Raw genomic sequence first — 23,993 nt, 5'->3', positions numbered from 1 at the left:
AAAGCAGCGATTCCTGTAAGTGGCCAACTGTCAATGTGATGACACAATGATTATGCACGTAGTTGAATGGAAAAACGATATCCTTATTGTAACGACCTACTGTAGCCGACTTCAGCAGTTGCCGTCTCTTACCTCTATTTCACTTTGTCACCCCTCATTGGGTCCTTCTGCTTCTCAAAACTGACTGTATGATGGAAACGATTAGCCATTCACTCACCCCTCGCCGTCGGTGGAAGGCGCATCCTGCACTGTAAAGTTTTGGGCAAAAGTGTAATTTTCTTTGCAAGGTTTCTCAAGGGCTACACAGGAAACAAAACGGATACTTCAAACAGTCTATCGAAGCCCTGTGCGCATTTCTGTCTACGGATTTTACATCGGAATTTCTTGTAACTGTTTTATTCTTTGGGGAGTTTGTCATTATAGGACTGTATAACTATGGAGTTATGCGCTTCGTGAGGAGTGGCATTGAGGAGAAACCAAAGCCATGGTAAAATGGGATACAGTGAGTCTGGATTTAAATAAAGGTTAATACAAATTATAAGGTGAGATGTTTAACATTTTCCTTTCGGTTCAGGTCATACCATGTTTGATGTGCGTAAAGATGCGTTCATACAGTGGTCACTAATTTCGCTCATAGTCTATCGATTTTCTCTGCTGTGAAGTATTTTGTCAGAGATCACCTTTTCATTTGTATTTGGGTACTACTGAAATAGGCCTATAATGAATCTGTAACCCTCGACCAGCTCCAGTGATAGGAACACTTTGTGGTGGATGGATGCGCAGCTGAAGATGGCCAGTCCCGCCGCATTCATATTGATACTGTCCATGCTGATGGTGCCAGTTACAAGTCTCCCCTGCCCGCGCCAGTGCACGTGCCCTCAGGCCACAGAGGTGCACTGCACGTTCCGTTCCCTGCTCACCGTGCCCGCCGGCATACCCAGACAAGTGGAGCGCATGAACCTGGGGTAAGCCTGATGGATTGGCTTTATTCAATGACCCGCAATGAGACCGTAGGCCTAAAAAACAAGCAGCATGCACAATAACTTATACCGATAGACGTACAGTATGGGTATAATGTGAAGTGCATAAAGTATACGATTTTTATTTATGCATGTGCATTGTAGACCAATAAAAATAAATAATAAGCAATCAAAAAGTCACTTTTCATTAGAGGCCTTTAGAATTGTTTACAGTTAAGTACTTGTTCAAATGTGCTTAGCATGTGACTGAAATTAATCTCTCTGCAACTCACAAGTAAATATGCATAATGCAATATGCCTTCAGTGAAGTCTGATGTAATCTTATTATATGCTTATTATATACCCCATGCTTTTTACTGAGTCATTTCACATATGAGCTTTAGCCATTTCTTAAAAAGAACAGAGAAGCCCACCCACTGTATATGTTCCCATTACAGTACCACCTTTATTGACAATGTTTGGATCATGAAGTCTTAAGTTCCGTCAGGTCTTTTAACAATGTCTTCTTATATAGTCAGAAATGAAGGCACTTTGCTCCACAAAGAACAAGTCAAGTAAGTTAATAGTCAGTCATGAATTGCTTGTGTCATTGTTGTTTCCTGTAGGTTTAACACCATAAACCATGTGACTCAGACCTCTCTGGCTGGGTTGAGGAAGCTGGAGCTTCTGATGATGCATGGGAATGATCTCTACAACATTCCCAACGGGGCCTTTAGGGATCTCATGTCCTTACAGGTACAAATCAAATCAAATTGTATTTGTCACATGCGCCGAATACAACAGGTGGTACAACCTTATAGTGAAACGCTTACTTACAAGCCCTTAAACAACAATGCAGTTTTAATACAAATTTGTGTTAAGTAAAATTAAATAGATAAGTAACATTTTTTTTATTAAAATAACAAATAATTAAAGAGCAGCAGTAAAATAACAGTAGCGGGGCTATATACAGGGGGTACCGGTACAGAGTCATTGTGCGGGGGCACAGGTTAGACGAGGTAATTGAGGTAATATATACATATAGGTAGAGTTAAAGTGACCATGCATAGATAATAAACAGAGAGTAGCAGCAGTGTAAAAGAGGGGGAGACAATGCAAATAGTCTGGGTAGCCATTTGATTAGCTGTTCAGGAGTCTTATGGCTTGGGGGTAGAAGCTGTTAAGAAGCCTTTTCGACCTAAACTTGGCCCTCCTGTACCGCTTGACGTGCGGTAGCAGAGAGAACAAGCAGAGAGACAATTTTTAGGGCCTTCCTCTGACACCGCCTGGTATAGAGGTCCTGGATGGCAGGAAGCTTGGCCCCAGTCATTCACACTACCCTCTGTAGTGCCTTGTGGTCAGAGGCCAAGTAGTTGCCATACCAGGTAGTGATGCAACCAGTCAGGATGCTCTCGATGGTGCAGCTGTAGAACTTTTAGAGGATCTGAGGACCCATGCCAAATCTTTTCAGTCTCCTGAGGGGGAATAGGCTTTGTTGTGCCCTCTTCACGACTGTCTTGGTGTGTTTGGACCATGATAGTTTGTTGGTGATGTGGATACCAAGGAACTTGAAGCTCTCAACCTGCTCCACTACAGCCCCATCAATGAGAATGGGGGTGTGCTTGGTCCTCCTTTTCCTGTAGTCCACAATCATCTCCTTTGTCTTGATCACGTTGAGGGAAAGGTTGTTATCCTGGCACCACACGGCCAGGTCTCTGACCTCCTCTGTATAGGCTGTCTCATTGTTGTCGGTGATCAGGCCTACCACAGTTGTGTCATCCACAAACTTAATGATGGTGTTGGAGTTGTGCCTGGCCATGCAGTCATGAGTGAACAGGGAGTACAGGAGGGGACTGAGCACGGACCCCTGAGGGGACCCCGTGTTGACGATCAGTGTGGCAGATGTGTTGTAACCTACCCTTACCACCTGGGGGCGGCCGGTCAAGAAGTCCAGGATCCAGTTGCAGAGGGAGGTGTTTAGTCCCAGGGTCCTTAGCTTAGTGATGAGCTTTGAGGGCACTATGGTGTTGAACGCTGAGCTGTAGTTAATGAATAGCATTCTCACGTAGGTATTCCTTTTGTCCAGGTGGGAAAGGGCAGTGTGGAGTGCAATAGAGATTGCATCATCTGTTGATCTGTTGGGGCGGTATGCAAATTATGGTGGGTCTGGGGTTTCTGGGATGATGGTGTTGATGTGAGCCATTATCAGCCTTATTAAGCACTTCATGGCTACAGACGTGAGTGCTATGGGTCGGTAGTCAAAATGTCAGTGAAGACACTTGGCAGTTGGTCAGCGCATGCTCGGAGTACACGTCCTGGTAATACGTCTGTGAATGTTGACCTGTTTAAAGGTCTTACTCACATCGGCTACGGAGAGCGTGATCACACAGTCGTCCGGAACAGCTGATGCTCTCATGCATGCTTCGGTGTTGCTTGCCTCGATTGAGCATAGAAGTAATTTAGTTAATCTGGTAGGCTCGTGTCACTGGGCAGCTTGTGGCTGTGCTTCCAGTAAAAAACAGGAGATGTTGATTAACATGAAATATCACCTCAGAACTGTACAGTAGGATATAGAGTATAGAACCAGACAATTGTTCCATTCTATTATTATATTCTACTCTATTCTACTATACTCTATTCCAGAGTTTCCCAAACTCGGTCCTGCACCCTGGGGCCCCCCTGGGTGCACGTTTTGGTTTTTGCCCTAGCACTACACAGCTGATTCAAATAATCAAAACTTGACGATGAGTTGGTTATTTGAAGTTTGGGAAACCCTGCTCTATTCTATTAGGATGATAACTCACTCACCTCTGCCTTTCTTCCCCTCAGATGCTGAAGATGAGCTATAACAAACTGAAGGAGATCAACAGACACACTCTTCAGGGTCTGTGGTCTCTGACCAGACTCCACCTGGACCACAACCATCTGGAGTTCATTCACCCAGACACCTTCCAGGGCCTCACCTCCCTACGTCTCCTACAGCTGGAGGGGAACAGGCTGCAGCAGCTACACCCCTTTACCTTTTCCACCTTCTCCATGATGGGACACTTCCACGTCTCCACCCTCAGGTGAAGCCTAGCATGATGAACTACAGTACCCATAATGCTCTGGACAATATTTGGTTTTATCTTAGTATCGGGCGCTTTCTCAATTCATCTTTCATAGATTATTTGCGTCCTCTCTCCTCACCGCCTTCTCAAAACCCATTGTAGAAGGTCAGAGGGGAGGGACCTTGTACCTTCTCTAATGCAGTTGAAAATGAGGCAAGGAAATATGATGTGAGGAATCACGGAAAGAGGAATTGAGATAGAGCCAAGATGTTCCTGAAGCTAATGTTACAATGTCCCTCCTGTCTCTTTATCGATACATCAGGCACCTGTACCTGTCGGAGAACAGGCTGACCTCGCTGCCCCAGAAGCTGCTGGGAGGAATGCCTCAGCTGGAGAACCTATTCCTGCATGGGAACCCCTGGACATGTGACTGCAGGATGAAGTGGTTCGCCTACTGGGACAAAAACTCACCAGGTTATGTAAACTCAGCAAAAAATAAACATCCTCTCACTGTCAACTGTGTTTATTTTCAGCAAACTTAACATGTGTAAATATTTGTATGAACATAACAAGATTCACAACTGAGACATAAATCTCCTCCTCATGGACCGCACCAGATTTGCCAGTTCTTGCTGTGAGATGTTACCCCACTCTTCCACCAAGGCACCTGCAAGCTCCAGGACATTTCTGGGGTGAATGGCCCTAGCCCTCACCCTCCAATCCAACAGGTCCCAGATGTGCTCAATGGGATTGAGATCCGGGCTCTTCGCTGGCCATGGCAGAACACTGACATTCCTGTCTTGCAGGAAATCACGCACGAACGAGCAGTATGGCTGGTGGCATTGTCATGCTGGAGGGTCATGTCAGGATGAGCCTGCAAGAAGGGTACCACATGAGGGAGGAGGATGTCTTCCCTGTAACGCACAGCGTTGAGATTGTCTGCAGTGACAACAAGCTCAGTCCGATGATGCTGTGACACAACACTCCAGACCATGATGGACCCTCCACCTCCAAATCGATCCCGCTCCAGAGTACAGGCCTTGGTGTAACGCTCATTCCTTCGATGATAAACACGAATCCGACCATCACCCCTGGTGAGACAAAACCGCGACTCATCAGTGAAGAGCACTTTTTGCCTGTCCTGTCTGGTCCAGCGAGGGTGGGTTTGTACCCATAGGTGACGTTTTTGCCAGTGATGTCTGGTGAGGACCTGCGTTACAACAGGCCTACAAGCCCTCAGTCCAGCCTCTCTCAGCCTATTGCGGACAGTCTGAGCACTGATGGAGGGATTGTGCGTTCCTGGTGTAACTCGGACAGTTGTTGTTGCCATCCTGTACCTGTCCCGCAGGTGTGATGTTCGGATATACCGATCCTGTGCAGGTGTTGTTACACATGGTCTGCCACTGCGAGGACGATCAGCTGTTCACACAGATGAGCAGAGACCCTGGGCATCTTTCTTTTGTGTTTTTCAAAGTCAATCGAAAGGCCTCTTTAGTGTCCTAAGTTTTCATAACTGTGACCTTAATTGCCTACGGTCTGTAAGCTGTTAGTGTCTTAACCTCTCTGGGAAATGTGGGATGCTAGCGTCCCACCTGCGGGACACACTATTCAACAGCCAGTGAAATAGCAGGGTGGCAAATTCAAAACAACAAAAATCTCATAATTCAAATTTCTCAAACATACAACTATTATATCCGATTTTAAAGATACACTTCTCGTTAATCCAACCACATTGTCCGATTTCAAAAAGGCTTTACGGCAAAAGCATAACATTAGATTATGTTAGGACAGCACCTAGACAAGAAAAACCACACAGCCATTTTCCAAGCAAGGAGAGGCGTCACAAAAACAGAAATACAGCTAAAATTAATCACTAACCTTTGATGATCTTCATCAGATGGCACTCATAGGACTTCATGTTACACTTATAGGACTTCATGTTACACATTACACATTGGCGTGTAATGTTCAGAATTGTTTTGCCTCCCAAAACTTCCGGTGAATGAGCACATCAATTTACAGAAATACTCATCATAAACGTTGATAAAATATTAAACTGTTTTTCAAAGAATTATAGATACACTTCTCCTTAATGCAACCGCTGTGTCAGATTTCAAAATAACTTTACAGCGAAAGCACACTTTGAAATAATCTGAGTACAGCGTTCAGAGACGAAACCAAACCCGCCATTTTGTGGAGTCAACAAAACTCAGAAATAACAGTATAAATATTCACTTACCTTTGATGATCTTCATCGGAATGCACTCCCAAGAATCCCAGTTCCCCAATACATGTTCATTTGTTTCGATAAAGTCCATATATATGTCCAAATACCTCCTTTTTGTTCGCGTGTTCGGTAGAGTACTCCAAATGCACTGTGCTCGCGCACTTAAGTTCAGACGAAAAGTCAAAAAAGTTATATTACAGTTCGTAGAAACATGTCAAACGATGTATAGAATCAATCTTTAGGATGTTTTTATCAAAAATCTTCCATAATATTCCAACCGGACGATTCCTTTGTCGTCAAAAAAGAAAAGGAACACAGCTAACTCTCACGGGAGCGCGTGCCACTGAGCTCATGTCATTTTCTCAGTCATCTGACTCAAGGACCTCTTATTCTCTCCCCATTCACAGTAGAAGCATGAAACAACGTTCTAACGACTGTTGACATCTAGTGGAAGCCTTAGGAAGTGCAAAATGACCCCACAGACACTGTATACTGGATAGGGAATCACTTGAAAAACTACAAACCTCAGATTTCCACACTTCCTGGTTGGATTTTTCTCAGGTTTTTGCCTGCTATATGAGTTCTGTTATACTCACAGACATCATTCAAACAGTTTTAGAAACTTCAGAGTGTTTTCTATCTAATAATATGCATATCCTACCTTCTGGGCCCGAGTAGCAGGCAGTTTAATTTGGGCACATCATTCATCTGTCACTAAAAAGTTGACGACCGTTCCACAGGTGCATGTTCATTAATTGTTTATGGTTCATTGATCAAGCATGGGAAACCGTGTTTAAACCCTTTATAATGAAGATCTGTGAAGTTATTTGGATTTTTACGAATTATCTTTGAAAGACAGGGTCCTGAAAAAGGGACGTTTCTTTTTTTGCTGAGTTTATTTTATTTACTAGCTACTCAGTGAATGTACATATTCGTCAGTGATGGCAGATACAATTGGATCAATGCTCAAAGCATAATGCAGCTGTCATTTTACACATTTGTGCCTTGAAAATGTATGTCCAAAACCTAAACAAACTACACATTTGGAATTCCAAACATTGAATAATGATATTAATGTTCCCTCTCATTTTCCTTTCTTCATAGGTGTGCTCAAGTGTAAAAAGGACAGGGCCTACCCAGGAGGTCAGCTCTGCTTTATGTGTTACTCCCCAAAGAACTTACGAATGAAAGAAGTCCTGGGCCTGGGCCTGGACACACTGGTCTGCTCCAGCCCCGTTATCACCTCCCCTGATCAACCTACGACCCAAGAGGACACAGAGACAGAGGTCATGACCCTGGAGGAGTTCAAGGGGTCGTTCGGCAACATTACTCTAGGCCTGACGGACGAGCATGGGAACAAAGTGGATCTGGAGTGCAGCGTCGGAGAGCCCCGCAGGGAGTCGTCTAAGGTCAGCTGGGAGCAGGTCAACCCTCTGCTGCTGGCCTATAATGTGAGTATCTCCGTGGATCTGGAGTGTCCCATCAACAGGGACAATTATGAGAGACTCTGGAGGCTGATCGCCTACTATAGCGACACGCCCGCTCACCTGCAGAGAGAGATCATGCTAACTAAGGAGCCGGTGCCCAGCTACAGGTAGGCTGGATTAAGAAACCGCTTTTTAATTTATCATTATGGGCCAAATTCCAACTTCTACTTGAGTGTCTAGCTTTCATTTCGATGACTGTTAGCTAGCTGGACAGAGTGAAGAGACTGTAAATGTAGGTCCATTATCATTTCTACACAGTCTTGATTTGGTTTTAGTCATTTAAATGTTGATTGAGTTTTTTCCCACAAAAATAAATTAATATACAGTACCAGTCAAAGGTTTGGACACGCCTAATCATTCCAGGGTTTTTCTTTATTTTTACTATTTTCTACATTGTAGAATAATAGTGAAGACATCAACACTATTAAATAACACATATGGAATCATGTAGTAACCAAAAAAGTGTTAAACAAATCAAAATATATTTTATATTTGAGATTCTTTAAAGTAGCCAAATCAAATCAAACTTTATTTGCCACATGCGCCGAATACAATAAGTGTAGACTTTACCGTGAAATGCTTACTTAGAAAATATTTACCTAGTAGGCTAAAATAAAAAGTAATAATAAAAAGTAACACAATAAAAATAACAATAACGAGGCTATATACAGGGGGCACCGGTACCGAGTCAGTGTGCAGGGGTACAGGCATGTTTAGGTGGGGGCAAAGTGACTATGCATAGGTAACAAACAAACAGCGAGTAGCAGCAGTGTACAAAAGGGAAGGGGGGGCAATGTAAATTGTCCGGTTGCGATTTTTATGAATTGTTCAGCAGTCTAATGGCTTGGTGGTAGAAGCTGTTGAGGAGCCTTTTGGTCCTAGACTTGGCGCTCTGGCACACCTTGCCGTGCGGTAGCAGAGAAAACAGTCTACAACTAAGGTGACTGGAGTCTGACAATTTTATGGGCTTTCCTCTGACACCGCCTATTATATAGGTCCTGGATGGCAGGAAGCTTGGCCCCAGTGATATACTGGGCCGTTCGCACTACCCTCTGTAGCGCTTTACGGTCAGATGCCGAGCAGTTGCCATACCAGGCGGTGATGCAACCGGTCAGGATGCTCTCGATGGTGCAGCTGTAGAACCTTGAGGATCTGGGGACCCATGCCAAATCTTTTCAGTCTCCTGAGGGTTAAAAGGTTTTGTCGTGCCCTCTTCACGACTGTCTTGGTATGTTTGGATCATGATAGTTCGTTGGTGATGTGGACACCAAGGAACTTGAACTCTCGACTCACTTAACTTTTCCTGTAGTCCATAATCAGCTCCTTTGTCATGCTCACATTGAGGGAGAGGTTGTTGTCCTGGCACCACACTGCCAGTTCTCTGACCCCTTCCCTATAGGTCATCTCATAATTGTCGGTGATCAGGCCTACCACTGTTGTGTCGTCAGAAAACTTAATGATGGTGTTGGAGTCATGTTTGGCCACGCAGTCGTGGGTGAACAGGGAATACAGGAGGGGACTAAGTATACACCCCTGAGGGGCCCCAGTGCTAACTTCTTGCGGATCATTGGGACGCTACCATCCCACCTGGCCAACATCCGGTGAAATTGCAGAGTGCCAAATTCAAATTACAGAAATCGTAATATTAAACATTCATGGAAATACAAGTATCATACATAATTTAAAAGCGTAACTTCTTGTTAATCCAGCCGCTTTGTCAGATTTCAAAAAGGCTTTACAGCGAAAGCACACCATGCGATTATCTGAGGACAGCGCCCCGCACACAAAAGCATTACATACATTTTCCAACCAAGCAGATGCGTCACGAAAGTCAGAAATAGCGATAAAATAAATCACTTACCTTTGAAGATCTTCATCTGGTTGCAATCACAAGGGTCCCAGGTACATTACAAATGGTCCTTTTGTTCAATAAAGTCCTTCTTTATATCCCAAAAAAGTAAGTTTCAATGGCGCGCTTGACTCAGTAATCCACCTGCTTCCCTCATTCAAAATGCATACAAAATGAATCCCGTAAGTTACCAATAAACTTCTTCTAAACAAGTCAAACAACATTCCTAATCAATCCTCATGTAAATAAACGATCAAATTTAAGACGGAAAATACCGGAGACCATTACCGGAGATAAATAACGAAGTACTCGTACTCACCAGAACGCGCTACAAACACTACAGCCAAAATGGGAGCCACTTAGAAAAACTACAAATTCTAGCTCATTTTTTCAAAAAACAAGCCTGAAACTCTTTCTAAAGACTGTTGACATCTAGTGGAAGCCCTAGGAACTGCAATCTGGGAGGACTTCCTTTTATATTCCCATTCCCAGCCTTTGTAATCAGAGGTGAGCTGAAAAAAAAGAATCTGGATGGATTGTCCTCGTGTTTTTGCCTGCCATATCAGTTCTGTTATACTTAGAGACATTATTTTAACAATTTTGGAAACTTTAGAGTGTTTTCTATCCAATAGTACCAATTATATGCATATCCTAGCTTCTGGGCCTGAGTAACAGGCAGTTTACTTTGGGTACCTCATTCATCCAAACTTCCAAATACTGCCCCCTAGCCCGAAGAAGTTAAAGATCAGCGTGGCAGATGTGTGGTTGCCTACTCTTACCACCTGGGGGCGGCCCGTCAGGAAGTCCAGGATCCAGTTGCAGAGGGAGGTGTTTAGTCCCAGAGTCCTTAGCTTAGTGATGAGCTTTGTGGGCACTCTCACATAGGTGTTCCTTTTGTCCAGGTGAGAAAGGGCAGTGTGGCGTGTGATTGAGATTGCGTCATCTGTGGATCTGTTGGGGCGGTATGCAAATTGGAGTGAGTCTAGGGTGTCCGGGAGGATGTATTGATGTGAGCCATGACCAGCCTTTCAAAGCACTTCATGGCTACCGACGTGAGTGCCACAGGGTGGTAATCATTTAGGCAGGTTACCTTCACTTCTTTGGGCACAGGGACTATGGTGGTCTGCTTGAAACATGTCGGTATTACAGACTCGGTCAGGGAAAGGTTGAAAATGTCAGTGAAGACACTTGACAGTTGAGCCGTGCATGCTTTGAGTACACGTCCTGGTAATCCGTCTGGCCTAGCGGCTTTGTGAATGTTGACCTGTTTAAAGGTTTTGTTCACATCGACTACCGAGAGCGTTGTCACACAGTCATCCAGAACAGCTGGTGCTCTTGTGCATGCTCAGTGTTGCTTGCCTCGAAGCAAGCGTAAAAGGCATTTAGCTCGTCTGGTAGGCTCGCGTCACTGGGCAGCTCGCGTCTGGGTTTCCCTTTGTAGTCCGTAATAGTTTTCAAGCCCTGCCACATCCGACGAGCGTCAGAGCCGGTGTAGTAGGATTCAATCTTAATCCTGTATTGACGCTTTGCTTGTTTGATGGTTCGTCTGAGGGCATAGCGGGATTTCTTATAAGTGTCCAGATTAGTCTCCAGCTCCTTGAAAGCGGCAGCTCTAGCCTTTAGCTCGACGCGGATGTTGCCTGTAATCCATAGCTTCTGGTTGGGATATGTACGTACAGTCACTGTGGGGGGGGACGTCATCGATGCACTTATTGATGAAGCCGGTGACTGAGGTGGTGTATTCCTCAATGCCATTGGATGAATCCCAGAACATATTCCAGTCTGTGCTAGCAAAACAGTCCTGTAGTGTAGCATCCGCGTCATCTGACCACTTCCACATTGAGTGAGTCACTGGTACTTCCTGCTTTAGTTTTTGCTTGTTAGCAGGAATCAGGAGGATAGAATTCTGGTCAGATTTGCCAAATGGAGGGCGGGGAGAGCTTTGTATGCATCTCTGTGTGTGGACTAAAGGGGGTCTAGGATCATTTTTTCCCTGGTTGCACATGTGACATGCTGGTAAAAATTTGGTAAAACTGATTTAAGTTTGCCTGCATTAAAGTCCCCGGCCACTAGGAGAGCCGCTTCTGGGTGAGCATTTTCTTCTTTGCTTATGGCCTTATAGAGTTGGTTGAGAGCGGTCTTAGTGCCAGCTTCGTTTTGTGGTGGTAAATAGATGGCTACGAATAATACAGATGAGAATTCTCTTGGTTGATAATGTGGTCTGCAGCTTATCATAAGGTACTCTACCTCAGGCGAGCAATACCTCGAGACTTCTTTAATATTAGACATCGCGCACCAGCTGTTATTGACAAAAAGACACACACCCCCACCTCTCGTCTTACCAGAGGTAGTGTCTCTGTTCTGCTGGTGCATGGAAAATCCCGCTAGCTCTATACTGTCCTTATCTTCGTTCAGCCACGTCTCGGTGAAAACATAAGATGTTACAGTTTTTAATGTCCCGTTGGTAGGATAATCTTAATAGTAGGTCATCAATTTTATTTTCCAATGATTGCACGTTAGCAAGAAGAATGGAAGGCATTGGGAGTTTACTCGCTCGCCTCCGGATTCTCAGAAGGATCTTCGATCTGCGTCCCCTTTTCCGGCGTCTTTTCTTCACGCAAAAGGTATGGATCTGGCACTGTTCCAGTGAAAGCAGGGTATCCTTCTCGTCGAACTTGTTAAAGGAAAAAGTTTCTTCCAGTCCATGGTGAGTAATCGCTTTTCTGATGTCCAGAAGTTATTTTCGGTCATAAGAGACGGTAGCAGCAACATTATATACATAATAAGTAAAAAAATAAGTTACACAAGAGAGAATGGGAGAATGTAAAACGTCAGCCATGTTCTTTGGCGCCCTTTGCAAAGGGTGGCTACTTTGATGAATCTCAAATATAAAATATATTTTGATTTGTTTAACACTTTTTTGGTTACTATATGATTCCATATGTGTTACGTAATTGTTTTGATGTCTTCACTATTATTCTACAATGTAGAAAATAGTAAAAATAAAGAAAAATTAGTAGGTGTGCCCAAACTTTTTACTGGTATTGTATATATTAATAATAATCAAACCACCTGCAGGCCGTATTGAATGGGCCATGAGTTCAATACGTGATATAGAGCATCTAATTTCATACTGCTATGTTATGTTTTATGTTATGTGTTTTTTTCTAATAAACTCAAACTTCTTGATCTCCAGGTACAGGCAGGACCTGGAGAGAGACGCATTGTACTACACAGGGGTTAAGGCTAACATGGTAGCTCAACCATCCTGGCTGATGCAGAGCTCTGTGGACCTGCAGTTGAACAGGCCCCAGTCCACTGGGAAGAGCGTCAAGCTGATCCTCATCACCCACCTCACACAGACCGTGGAACCTGAGCTGGAGCGCAGACACCGTAGGACATGGGTCATGATAGAGAACACAAACACAACCAGGACGGTGCTGAGTGTTGTAGTGGGCAGCCCTGCTGTAATGGACTGTAACGTGTTGAGCTCAGGAGACACGGTGGTTCGCTGGATGCTGCCAGACGGGACCCAGCTGGAGGCACCGTACAGCAGCCCAGACAACAGGGTGTCAGTGTTGAGCACCGGTCGGTTGGATATTAAAGCTGTAGGACACTCAGACTCAGGGATATATTACTGTATCGCCCAGGTCTCTGACGACCTCAGTGTCCTCCCTTTCCGCCTGATGGTCGAGGAGTCCTCCAGTCCTCCCCCTCTTGGAGGGGATGAGATGGCACCTACCCTCGTAGAGGGGTTCACCGGTGTCCCTCTCACTCTAAACTGTGTCGTGTCTGGCTCTCCTGACCCTGAGATTAACTGGATCCTTCCTGACAGCAACATAGTGAGTCACAGAGCCAACTCTTCTAGAGCGCTGGTGTATTCCAATGGAACTCTGAGAGTCCCAGAGAGTCGACTGACAGACAGTGGATATTATAAGTGTGTGGCCATGAACCAGCATGGTGTGTATTCCCTGGCTACTAAGGTGACTCTCACCAGACAGTTAGGAGCAGAGATACGACCACTGAGGAGAATGAGGCCACAGTCTGCTTCAGGGGTCAACACCAGGGTCAAAGCCCCCATGGAGGACACTGAGGAGGCATCAGGGGACGATGAGGACACACAGGAGGAAGTCCCCTCCTCGCCTTCCTCCTCATCTTTCTCCTCCTCCTCATCCCAGAGCCGTGTGGAGCTAATGAATCGGAGGAGAGGCCAAAGTTCAAACAGGGGTGGTGGTCATCCATTTAGAAACACATGGAGGCGACCTGCTGTACCTAGAAAACCAACCACGACAGGGACAAATGATGCAGACAAGAAAAACACAGTGGCGATGAGAAGGAGGATTAACGTGGCAAACAAAAATATAGACCCGGAGAAGTGGGCGGACATTTTGGCCAAAGTCCGTGACAAGAACGGACAGGGTAACACTAACATAACACCCAGCTCAACTCACCTCACCACAAAGAAGAAGCAGGAGTCAACAACAACAGCTAGCGCTAAGCAGACAGAGTCTCCGGACAACATAGAGGGATCAACGGACGACATACATGAGGAAGAGGAGGAGGAGCTATACACACCCACTACTATACCGCATACACGCACTCGACACACTACTTACACCACAGACTCAGATGTGGATACAGCCACAAATCATGCACTTTTCACGCAGCCGGTCACAGAGCCTGTCACATCTGTTCCCCCACATCTGCTCAGTAACACTGTCGCGCACACAGAGACGCAAGGCAGGCACACAGTCACACACACACACTCCCAGACCCTGGGCCAGCAGCATGTGAACGTCTGGACCAGTTCTTCGAACAACGACTCTTTACAAGAAAAACAAAGCACCACCACCACCACTTTGACTACAGATGTTGACGCGGTTACGGAGTCTGACATCTCACCCCCGTCTGAGGATAATCAGGGGGCGAAAGACGCTAACGGACCCAGTGTTGTTAACAGCTTTAATGAAGGAAGTGACACATATTTAGACAGAGCTGAACTTGACCCATCACTCACCACCGCCACAGTTAGAGGGTACTCTGAATCGGAAACAGAGAGAGATGAATTGTATCACTCTCTCACTGAGACTCAGAGCACAACTGCTAAACTAGACACAGATACTCAGCTAAAGCAGCATACAAGGTCTAATATAACCCATCTTGCACTCACCAAACCCTCTCCCAGAACCGAGCTCACATCAGCTGTGAATATGAGGAAGGAAACTCCAGGTGAGGTGGCTACTCGACTCAGGAACCAGAACTCCAGGAGAAGGAATGGGGGTGGGGGCAGGAGAAGACGGCCCAATGCGGGCAGAAAGAAGCCAAAGCCTAATAATCCGTTGAGAAGTGATTTTACAACCGCAGCCACACCTAAGGACGCGCTCCCAACAACTACCAAGGCAACCACTGCCACATGGATTAAAATAGAAGCATTCGACAAGGCCAAAAGCATGACAGACAGGTTTAATACCGCAGTTCCATCGACGGGCAGCCAAGCAACGTCATCAGGCAGAGTGAGTCACGAAGAGAACACAGTAGTCTCTTTATACGAAGACAGGATTGACCCTTCAGTGAAACCTACAACTCGCTCCGAGACAAAGGACACCCTTTCACCACACGCCAAACCACTGTTCAGGAGCACAACAGCCCCACCGGCGTCTCCTACAACCTCTTTAACAGAAACATATAAACAAACATCCCAGAGCAGCCATCACAGAACAGCCCCAGAAAGTGCCTCTCAGACTCCGAACACTCAGAGCCCAGTCCCAGAGCACTCGGATGTGCACACAACAGCCAGTCAGGGGACATTTACAAGCATCCCCCTTCCTGCAGTTAAACTAACCGAGACAACACAAAGGGGAGGCAGCGTTACTGTAGACCTTCACCCTGTTCCAAGTCCTGACAAGTCCCCGGAGAATCACAACACTCGCCCGGGAGTGCCAGCAGATGGACAGCTCAACACGCCAGACTATCGATATACAACAGGTACTACTGAGGTTAAAAAGGCGCCGGTCAAAGAGAGTGACAGCGTGTCTCCATCTATCCGGCATGAAATAACCACACACACCCCGGGTGCCTCAACGAAAGAGTCCTTCCATGAGGAGGCAGAACATGAGAAGGCTCGGGTTAGCACCACGGAAAGGCCGGCGACATCTGAAAGTTCTTATCGCGGATCTGGTTCCGATAAAACAGCCACTGTTAAGCCCAGAACAACCTTTGATGGGCACTATAACATCAGAGAAAGCATTTCCACCACAGGCAAAGACCAAACACCAGTGGAAAATGTTCCAGTTTCTGTTGCTGCTACTACGACAAAGGATGTTACTCCCACTATGTCACCTGTCACTTCCACATCAGTTAGGACATTCATAGTTTTCCCCTCTAGGGTGAGGCCTCAGATCCCTGTACTAAACACTCCATCCACTAGGGTCAGGGCCCAACCTTCATCCAGAACAGTGGAGGTTCCCTCCAACTCCAACCACATCCCAGACAGTCACAGAGAGAGAGTCCTCATCTCTCAACCCGACCGGAGAAACAACCCGATCCTCAACAGAGAAGACTCCATCCTAATCACCAGATCTGACCCCAACAGACAACCACCACCAGCCGACTCCCACACCACTACTAAACTAGAGTCAACTGACATCAAGCCTGACCCAGTCACCGGTGTTAAACCAACCACCACAGAACCCAGAACACCCCACAGGACAGTCACAATCACAAACACCCAGATGGTCAAACAGACGACCATTACAACCACTCTCGCTTCCACCACCACAAAGAGCTTTTCTCAGACTTCATCAGTGTCTTCATCGAGGCCTCAGAGTCCGTCCAGTGGGGGCCAGAGGACAGAGACCCGTACCCAGACACAGGGGTTATCAGGTGGGGTGTCGGGAGGTGGTCAGAGACCCTCCGTAGCAGGACCTGTTGTAAGAGGGAAGCCCCGGATCACCAATGTGGATGTGCGGACAGTGACAGTGAATGCAGAGATGGATGCCCAGCTGCCCTGTGTGGCTGTAGGGGAGCCCAAGCCTTTCCTCTCCTGGACGAGAGTCTCCACTGGTATGTATAACAGTTCTTCCTTTTCTGTTCTCCCCTCTTCATAGAACATCCTCCTTCACCCTCTGTTACAGAACTACACAGCTGTATATAAGCCTGTTAATGTAACAAAAAAAGGAGAACCCTATTTGTCATGATATAAGCTAAGCTCCATTCTTATGCGTTTCAACAGACAACATGTTGTAGAAATAATCCTTTATCTGCATTGTTTTAATCTGCTCAGTGTCTTGAAACACACATTATTTTCATTCATGCAGGAGCGACAGTAGCCCAGAACACTCGGGTCCAGAGGTTCGAGGTCCATCCCAACGGCACGTTTATCATCCGTAACAGCCAGCCCCAGGATCGAGGCCAGTACCTCTGTATGGTCCAGAACCAGTATGGCGTGGACAAGATGGTCGTCTCCCTGATGGTCCTGGCCCAGCATCCAAGAGTGCTCCAGCCGCGCTACCGCGATGCTACCGTGTACCACGGGGACGGTATCGATCTGGAGTGCCAGGTACAGGGACATCCTATGCCCCGGGTCACCTGGGTGCTGCCTGACAGGATCCACCTCGCTGCGCCCCCAGCCCCGGGCCCTGCCAATCCAGCCAGTGGCCCCCAGCCCGGCCCACAGTCTGGCCCTAAGCACTTGAACCTCCTCAGTAACGGTACTCTCCGGATAACCCAGGCCAGCCACACAGACAGAGGGATCTATAAATGTATCGGCAGCAGCGTGGTGGGAGCCGATACAGTCTCTGTCCGTCTCCATGTGGCAGCCTTGCCTCCAGTCATCCAACAACCTCGCTATGAGAACATGTCCCTCCCCGAGGGCAGCACGGCCTACATCCACTGCACCGCCAAAGGAGCCCCTACGCCCATCATGCGCTGGACCACGCCCGACGGAGTCCAGCTCCTCACCTCGCAGTTCGTTAACGGCCGTAATTTCTTTGTCTTCCCCAACGGGACCCTGTACGTCCGTGGGCTAGGCCAAGGCGATGCAGGGAGATATGAGTGTGTGGCCAGTAATGCAGTAGGAGCCTCCAGGAGAACCAGCATTCTGACAGTACTGAGACTCCCATCCTCCACCAAGGCCAGGATTACCTCCTCGTCTCCCCAGAAGTCTGACGTGGTCTACGGGGAGCTGCTGAGGCTCGACTGCATTGCTACAGGAAAACCAGAGCCCAGGATCGTCTGGAGGACTCCCTCTAAGAAATTAGTGGATTCCCAGTACAGGTATGCATCTTCTGGCATCTTTTTCACTGTCTAATATGCCCTTTAGGCCATTGTCTGTATGTACAGTGCCTTCAGAAAGTATTTATACTTTTGACTTTTTCCACATTTTGTTCTGTTACAGCCTGAATTTAAAATGGATTCAATTGAGATGCTATGTCACTGGCCTACACACAATACCCCATTATGTCAACGTGGAATTATGTTTTTAGACATTTTTACAAATTAATAAAAAATGAAAAGCTGAAATTTTTATTTAACTAGGCAAGTCACTTAAGAACAAATTCTTATTTTCAATGACAGCCTAGGAACAGTGGGTTAATTGCCTTGTTCAGGGGCAGAACAACAGATTTGTATCTTGTTAGCTCGGGGATTTGATCTTGCAACCTTTCAATTACTAGTCCAATGCTCTAACCACTAGGCTACGCTGCCACCCCACTAGGCTATGCTGTCTTGAGTCAATAAGTAATCAACCCCTTTGTTATGGCAGGAGTAAAAATGTACTTTTTACAAGTCACATAATAAGTTGCATGGACTGTGTGCAATATTAGTGTTTAATGTGATTTGTGAATGACTACCTCATCTCTGTACCCCACAAATACAATTATCTGTAAGGTTCCTCAGTCTAGCAATGAATTTCAAACACAGATTCAATCACAAGGACCAGGGAGGTTTTCCAATGCCTTGCAAAGAAGGGCACCTATTGGTAGATGGGTAAAAATGTAAAAAACAGACATTGAATGTCCCTTTGAGCATGGTGAAGTTATTAATTACACTTTGGATGGTGTATCAATACACCAATTCACTACAAAGATACAGGCATCCTTCCTGCCGGAGAGGAAGGAAACCAGTCAGGAATTTCACCATGAGGCCAATGGTGTCTTTAAAATAGTTAGATGGCTGTGATAGGAGAAAACTGAGGATGGATCAACAACATTGTAGTTACTCCACAATACTAACCTAAATTACAGAGTGAAAAGAAAGAAGCCTGTACAGAATTAAAATGTTCCAAAACATGCATCCTGTTTGCAATAAGGCACTAAAGTAAAACTGCAAAAAAAATGTGGCAAAGAAATTAACTTCATGTGCTGAATACAAAGCGTTATGTTTGGGGCAAATCAAACACAACACATCACTGAGTACCACTCATCATATTTTGAAGTTATGATTAAATAGATATATATAACTAACCACAGGCAAAATCCTAGAGGAAGGCCTGGTTCAGTCTGCTATCCAACAGACACTGGAAGACAAATTCACCTTTCAGTAGAACAATAACCAAAATCACAAGGCCAAATATACACTAGAGTTGCTTACCAAGACGACATTGAATGTTCCTTAGTGGCCTAGTTAGAGTTTTGACTTAAATCGGCTTGAAAATGTATGGCAAGACTTGAAAATAGCTCTCTAGCAATGATCAACAATCATCTTGACAAAGCTTGAAGAATTCTTTAAATAATAATGTGCAAATATTATATAATCCAGGTGTGCAAAGCTCTTAGTGATTTTCCCAGAAAGACTCACAGCTGTAATCGCTGCCAAAGGTGATTCTAACATGTATTGACTCATTTACTTATGTAAATGAGATATTTCTGTATTTTATTTTCAATATATTAGCAAAAATGTCTAAAAACATGTTTTCACTTTGTCATTATGGGGTATTGTGTGTAGATGAGTGAAAAAAAATATTTAATCAATTTTGAATTCAGGCTGTAACACAACAAAATGTGGAATAAGTCAAGGGGTATAAATACTTACCGAAGGCACTGTATATCAACTATCATCATCAGATGTTATCACGAATGAGAAGGTTTACTGTGAAATCATACAGACACATTTTCTATTCCCTAAAGGTTAGCTGAAAAACCATCAAAGGAAGACCTAAAATGGTTGCTATTAACAGCAGGAAATACTGTTATTCACAAACAATAACAACTTGTTTTTGTTGGGGGGTTTTTCAGCTTCGACCCCAGGATAAAGGTGTTCACCAACGGTTCTCTGGCCATCCAGGCCATGACAGAGAAAGATGATGGGGACTACCTGTGTGTGGCCCGAAACAAGATGGGGGACGACTACATGCTTCTGAGGGTTAACGTGCTGACCAAGCCGGCCAAGATTGAGCAGAAGCAGCTGCTGGCGAGTCAGAAGGTCTGTCTTTTGTCTTAGGTTTCTATGTAAATAATGGGGTGCATCCCAAATGGCACCCTATTCCCTGTAAAGTGCACTACTTTTGACCAGAGCCCTATGGGCCTTAGTGAAAAATAGTGCACTATATAGGGGTTAGGGTGCCATATGGGGCAGAACCTTGGTTTTTTAATGTGATATTTTAATGTGCTGCATGTGAGTGTCATGCAAATATTTTGGTCGGTTTTCTGTCTGATGTACGTTTTGAATTTGAAGGTGATGTATGGAGGAGACCTGAAGGTGGACTGTGTAGCGTCTGGCCTCCCCAACCCTGAGATCCGCTGGGCTCTGCCGGACGGCACCATGATCAACACACTGAAACAGACGGATAGCAGGGTTAGAGGTGGGCGCACCCGCAGGTACTTGGTGTTTGTTGAATCGCATCAACTTTACACATACCGTAAAATGTTATTGAATCACATAATACAGTATGTACACCCAATCTGTTATTGAATCACATTAACTGCATAGTCGATAAGAATCACAACACCATTTTCAAACAATCACCCAACCCCTCCCACCCCCCAGATACGTGGTGTTCGACAACGGGACGTTGTACGCCAACGACGTGGGGATGAGAGAGGAAGGAGACTACACCTGCTACGCTGAGAACCAGATAGGGAAGGATGAGATGAAGGTTCACGTCAAGGTGGTGGCGGACCCTCCGATCATCAGAGACAAAACTCAAAGCCCGAGAGTCATCAGGGTTCTTTATGGAGAGACCGTGTCTCTGAAGTGCAGCGCCAAGGGAGAGCCGACCCCAGTCATCACGTGGCTATCCCCCACCCACCAGGCCATTGCCTCCTCCCCCACTAAGTACCAGGTCCATAATGATGGCACGTTAGTGGTCAAGAAGATGCAACGCTTTGATGCTGGTAACTACACCTGCACAGCTAGGAACAGTGCCGGCCAGGACCGCAAAGTCACCAAGGTGGAAGTCCTTGTGACGGCGCCGACCATCAATGGACTGAGAGGTATGGTCAACACTATCAGAGTGACGGCTATAAGGGACCAGCGCACCATGCTGGCCTGCGAGGCCGTGGGGACACCCATCCCCCGGGTCATGTGGGTGTTACCGGAGAACGTCATCCTCCCGGTGCCATACTACGGCAGCAGAATAACGGTGCATCGTAACGGTACATTGGATATACGTTCGCCGAAGGGGACCGACTCGGCTCAGCTGGCCTGCATCGCTCGCAACGAGGGCGGGGAGGCCAGGCTGATGGTCCACCTGGAGGTTAGAGAGATGGTAGAGAGGCCACAGCTCAGAGGACCCAAAACAGAGAGCCTCTCTCTAACGATAGGCAGTACCATGACCCTGAACTGCTCCTTTCAAGGAGGCCCAGCACCCCCAACGGTAACCTGGATCCTCCCTAATGGTTCCCCCCTCATGAGGGGTGCCCAGTTCTCCAAGTTCTTCCACCGACCTGACGGCTCCTTGGTCATCACTAACCCCTCTGTCTCTGAGAGTGGTATGTACCGCTGCCTGGCGAGGAATGTAGCCGGGCTAGTGGAACGTACTATTACTTTAGCCCCGGAAAGGAAACCAGAGATCAATAACCGCTACCACTCCCCCATCAGTATTATGAATGGGGAGAGCCTCCAACTCCACTGTCTCTCTACGGGGGACCCCCTCCGACTGACGTGGACCCTGCCCAGTGGGGTGGTCCTGGGGCGGCCACAGAGAGCCGGTCGCTACGCCGTACTGGCCAATGGGACGCTCGCCATCCAGCAGGCGTCCGTCTACGACAGAGGCTCCTATGTCTGCCGAGTGGCTAACGAGTACGGCAGCGCCCTGCTCTCCGTACCCATCATTGTCATCGCGTACCTACCTCGCATCACCAATGGCCCGCCTCCCGTGATGTACGCTCGTCGCGGCGTGGCGGTCCAGCTGAACTGTGTTGCCACGGGGATCCCCCGAGCTGAGATTGCCTGGGAGACGCCGGATAGGACGCGGCTAGCGGTCAGTGCCCAGCCACGCCTCTTTGGCAACAAGTACCTCCACCCACAAGGCTCTCTCATCATCCAGAACCCCACACAGAGAGACCAGGGCTTCTACAAATGCACCGCCAGCAACGTGATAGGGGTCGATACTAAAGCCACCTATCTACATGTGTTCTGATTAGCCTTAGACAAATCGTTTTTTTATCATATGCCCAAGAAACTGCCAAAGGAGCTGAGCACAGCCAATGCTTTTCATCCATCCACATGATGTTGAAGAGACTTTGAATCACTGTCAACGCAAAGTAAAGCAAGTACATTTTCCAATCGGTAGCTAAACAAACGAGCTACTGTGTATGCAGTAGCTGTGCTGTATGCGTCCTGTGACGTCATTCAAGGCCATGTTTCAGCTGCATTTCAAAAAACCATTTTGTGACAAAGCCATTTTTCACTCATCAAAAAACACTTTGCTATGAAGGACTTTAATAGAGAGCAAAAACTGTAGTATTACTATTTGTAGCATTTATACAGACTGTATATGAGAGCATATGACTTTTCATGTAGGCTGCTTCTCTTTTCCATCTCCTGCGGTGACAATGACAATTTATGTCAGACTGTGTAGATAAGCGTAGCTAAATATCTTTTTACGTTCGATTTAATGAAAATATTCGAAATGATATACTGTTGATACAGAAAATATCCAATACTGCTGAGATGGGGACGATTTCAGGGGTCTAAGCAACAACGGCTGGTGCTACAATTATGAATAACTGCTTCACAACCATCCATATTATCTGACTATCTCAACCAAAAGTATTTTTAAGGACCGCTAACCCTGCTATTTACAGGAGCGACTCACACATTACCGTTACTGCGATTATTGTACATGCAATATGGTTTAGATCTGCTTGCAACCCACATAGGTGTCAACATCAGCTCATAAAATAATACTAATATGTTTCTACATGCCCTCATTATTAAATTATTTGTCTATAAAAGACTCTGATGTATAGGAATTTTACACGTTTTTAATAAAGAGAAGCTCAAAATCCATCGTAATCTTGTAGAATATTATTTATGTAAATTTGAGAAAAGACTATGAATGCATCCCAAATAATGCACTATATAGGAAATAGGGTGCGTTTTAAGATGCAGCCATAGTTTATGGGCCCTGGTCAAAAGTAGTCCACTACTAAGGGAATAGGGTGCAATTTGGGAAGGGGTTAAGAACTTCAAACTAGGTCAGGACAGATTAAGGATCCGTCTTCCAAGAGTAAACATTTCAAACGTAGCTCTGGGAATTATTATAGAGTCATGGTCCCTCTCTTGCTAGAAGGAGAACCATCTGTTGTGTGTGGGAAATCCCCTTTTAGTTCACTGGTTTCCCTCTGAAAGAATTACTGCTTTAACTATACAGACTTAATTGTAATCGGCTTTCACGATTTATGAAATCCACTCACAACTTGAAGTGGTGCAGTACCGCTGCGAGGGGGATGACATAGAAAATGTGTTTATTTGACAATTTATGGACCTGCTCTTCAGTAAATGGCCCGAACAATTGGCTGTTGAGCCCAAAGAATACATTTTCCCTCTTTTGTTTCAAATAATCAAAGAAATAAAGGCTTTAGCTGTCTCTCACTGACCCATGCCCAGGTCAAACACAAAGCAGAAACCACCCAGGGCAGCTGCTCACATCTTGGACACACTTGTGGTCTTGTCTCTCCCAGTACTATAGAGATGAAGTCATCCATTTGCCATTACAGTACCAAATTGTCATCAGCACTAAGTACTGCAGTCTTGCTGTGTTTATATGAACTATTTCTTTCCATTTCCACCTCCGCTCTGCCTTTAACATGGTTAACATAATAGCTTATTATGCAAATAGTGAGACTGAGGACATCCTAGGAGAGAGAGAGAAAGACAGAGAGAGAGGATGAGAGAAAGAGAGAGAGAGGTAGTGAACTCATGGGCTCCTGAGTTCTTCTGCAAAAAGATAGAAATAGAGTTGGATAAATGTAGATAAAC

General features: G+C 45.8%; 1 protein-coding gene across 2 annotated transcripts; it reads left to right on the top strand.

The window, feature by feature from the left end:
- Positions 1–23,021, top strand: LOC115195999 (immunoglobulin superfamily member 10-like). 2 transcript variants are annotated; one of them, XM_029756429.1, is made up of 11 exons: positions 1–542; positions 744–965; positions 1,586–1,715; positions 3,789–4,027; positions 4,332–4,483; positions 7,341–7,830; positions 12,769–16,634; positions 16,889–17,846; positions 19,805–19,991; positions 20,244–20,386; positions 20,556–23,021. In XM_029756429.1, exons 2-11 carry the CDS (start codon positions 772–774, stop codon positions 22,147–22,149), a joined length of 7,953 nt encoding a protein of 2,650 aa, XP_029612289.1. In that variant the 5' UTR covers positions 1–542; positions 744–771; the 3' UTR covers positions 22,150–23,021. The 2 variants fall into 2 exon arrangements, with proteins under 2 accessions (XP_029612289.1, XP_029612290.1); XM_029756430.1 differs by lacking the exon at positions 1–542 and having other exon boundaries at positions 680–965.
- The last annotated feature ends 972 nt before the right edge of the window (positions 23,022–23,993 follow it).

Source organism: Salmo trutta, chromosome 6 (genome assembly GCF_901001165.1).
Source record: "Salmo trutta chromosome 6, fSalTru1.1, whole genome shotgun sequence".
Classification (NCBI taxonomy): Eukaryota; Metazoa; Chordata; class Actinopteri; order Salmoniformes; family Salmonidae; genus Salmo; species Salmo trutta.
Note: the sequence above shows the minus strand (reverse complement) of the source record. Positions and strands in the feature narration are given on the sequence as shown.

Excerpts from the sequence above, each read along its gene's own strand:
- LOC115195999 (XM_029756429.1), top strand. The coding sequence starts at position 772 with ATGGATGCGCAGCTGAAGATGGCCAGTCCCGCCGCATTCATATTGATA. Across the intron at positions 966-1,585 it reads GTGGAGCGCATGAACCTGGG|GTTTAACACCATAAACCATG; the intron begins GTAAGCCTGATG and ends TGTTTCCTGTAG. Across the intron at positions 1,716-3,788 it reads GGGATCTCATGTCCTTACAG|ATGCTGAAGATGAGCTATAA; the intron begins GTACAAATCAAA and ends TCTTCCCCTCAG.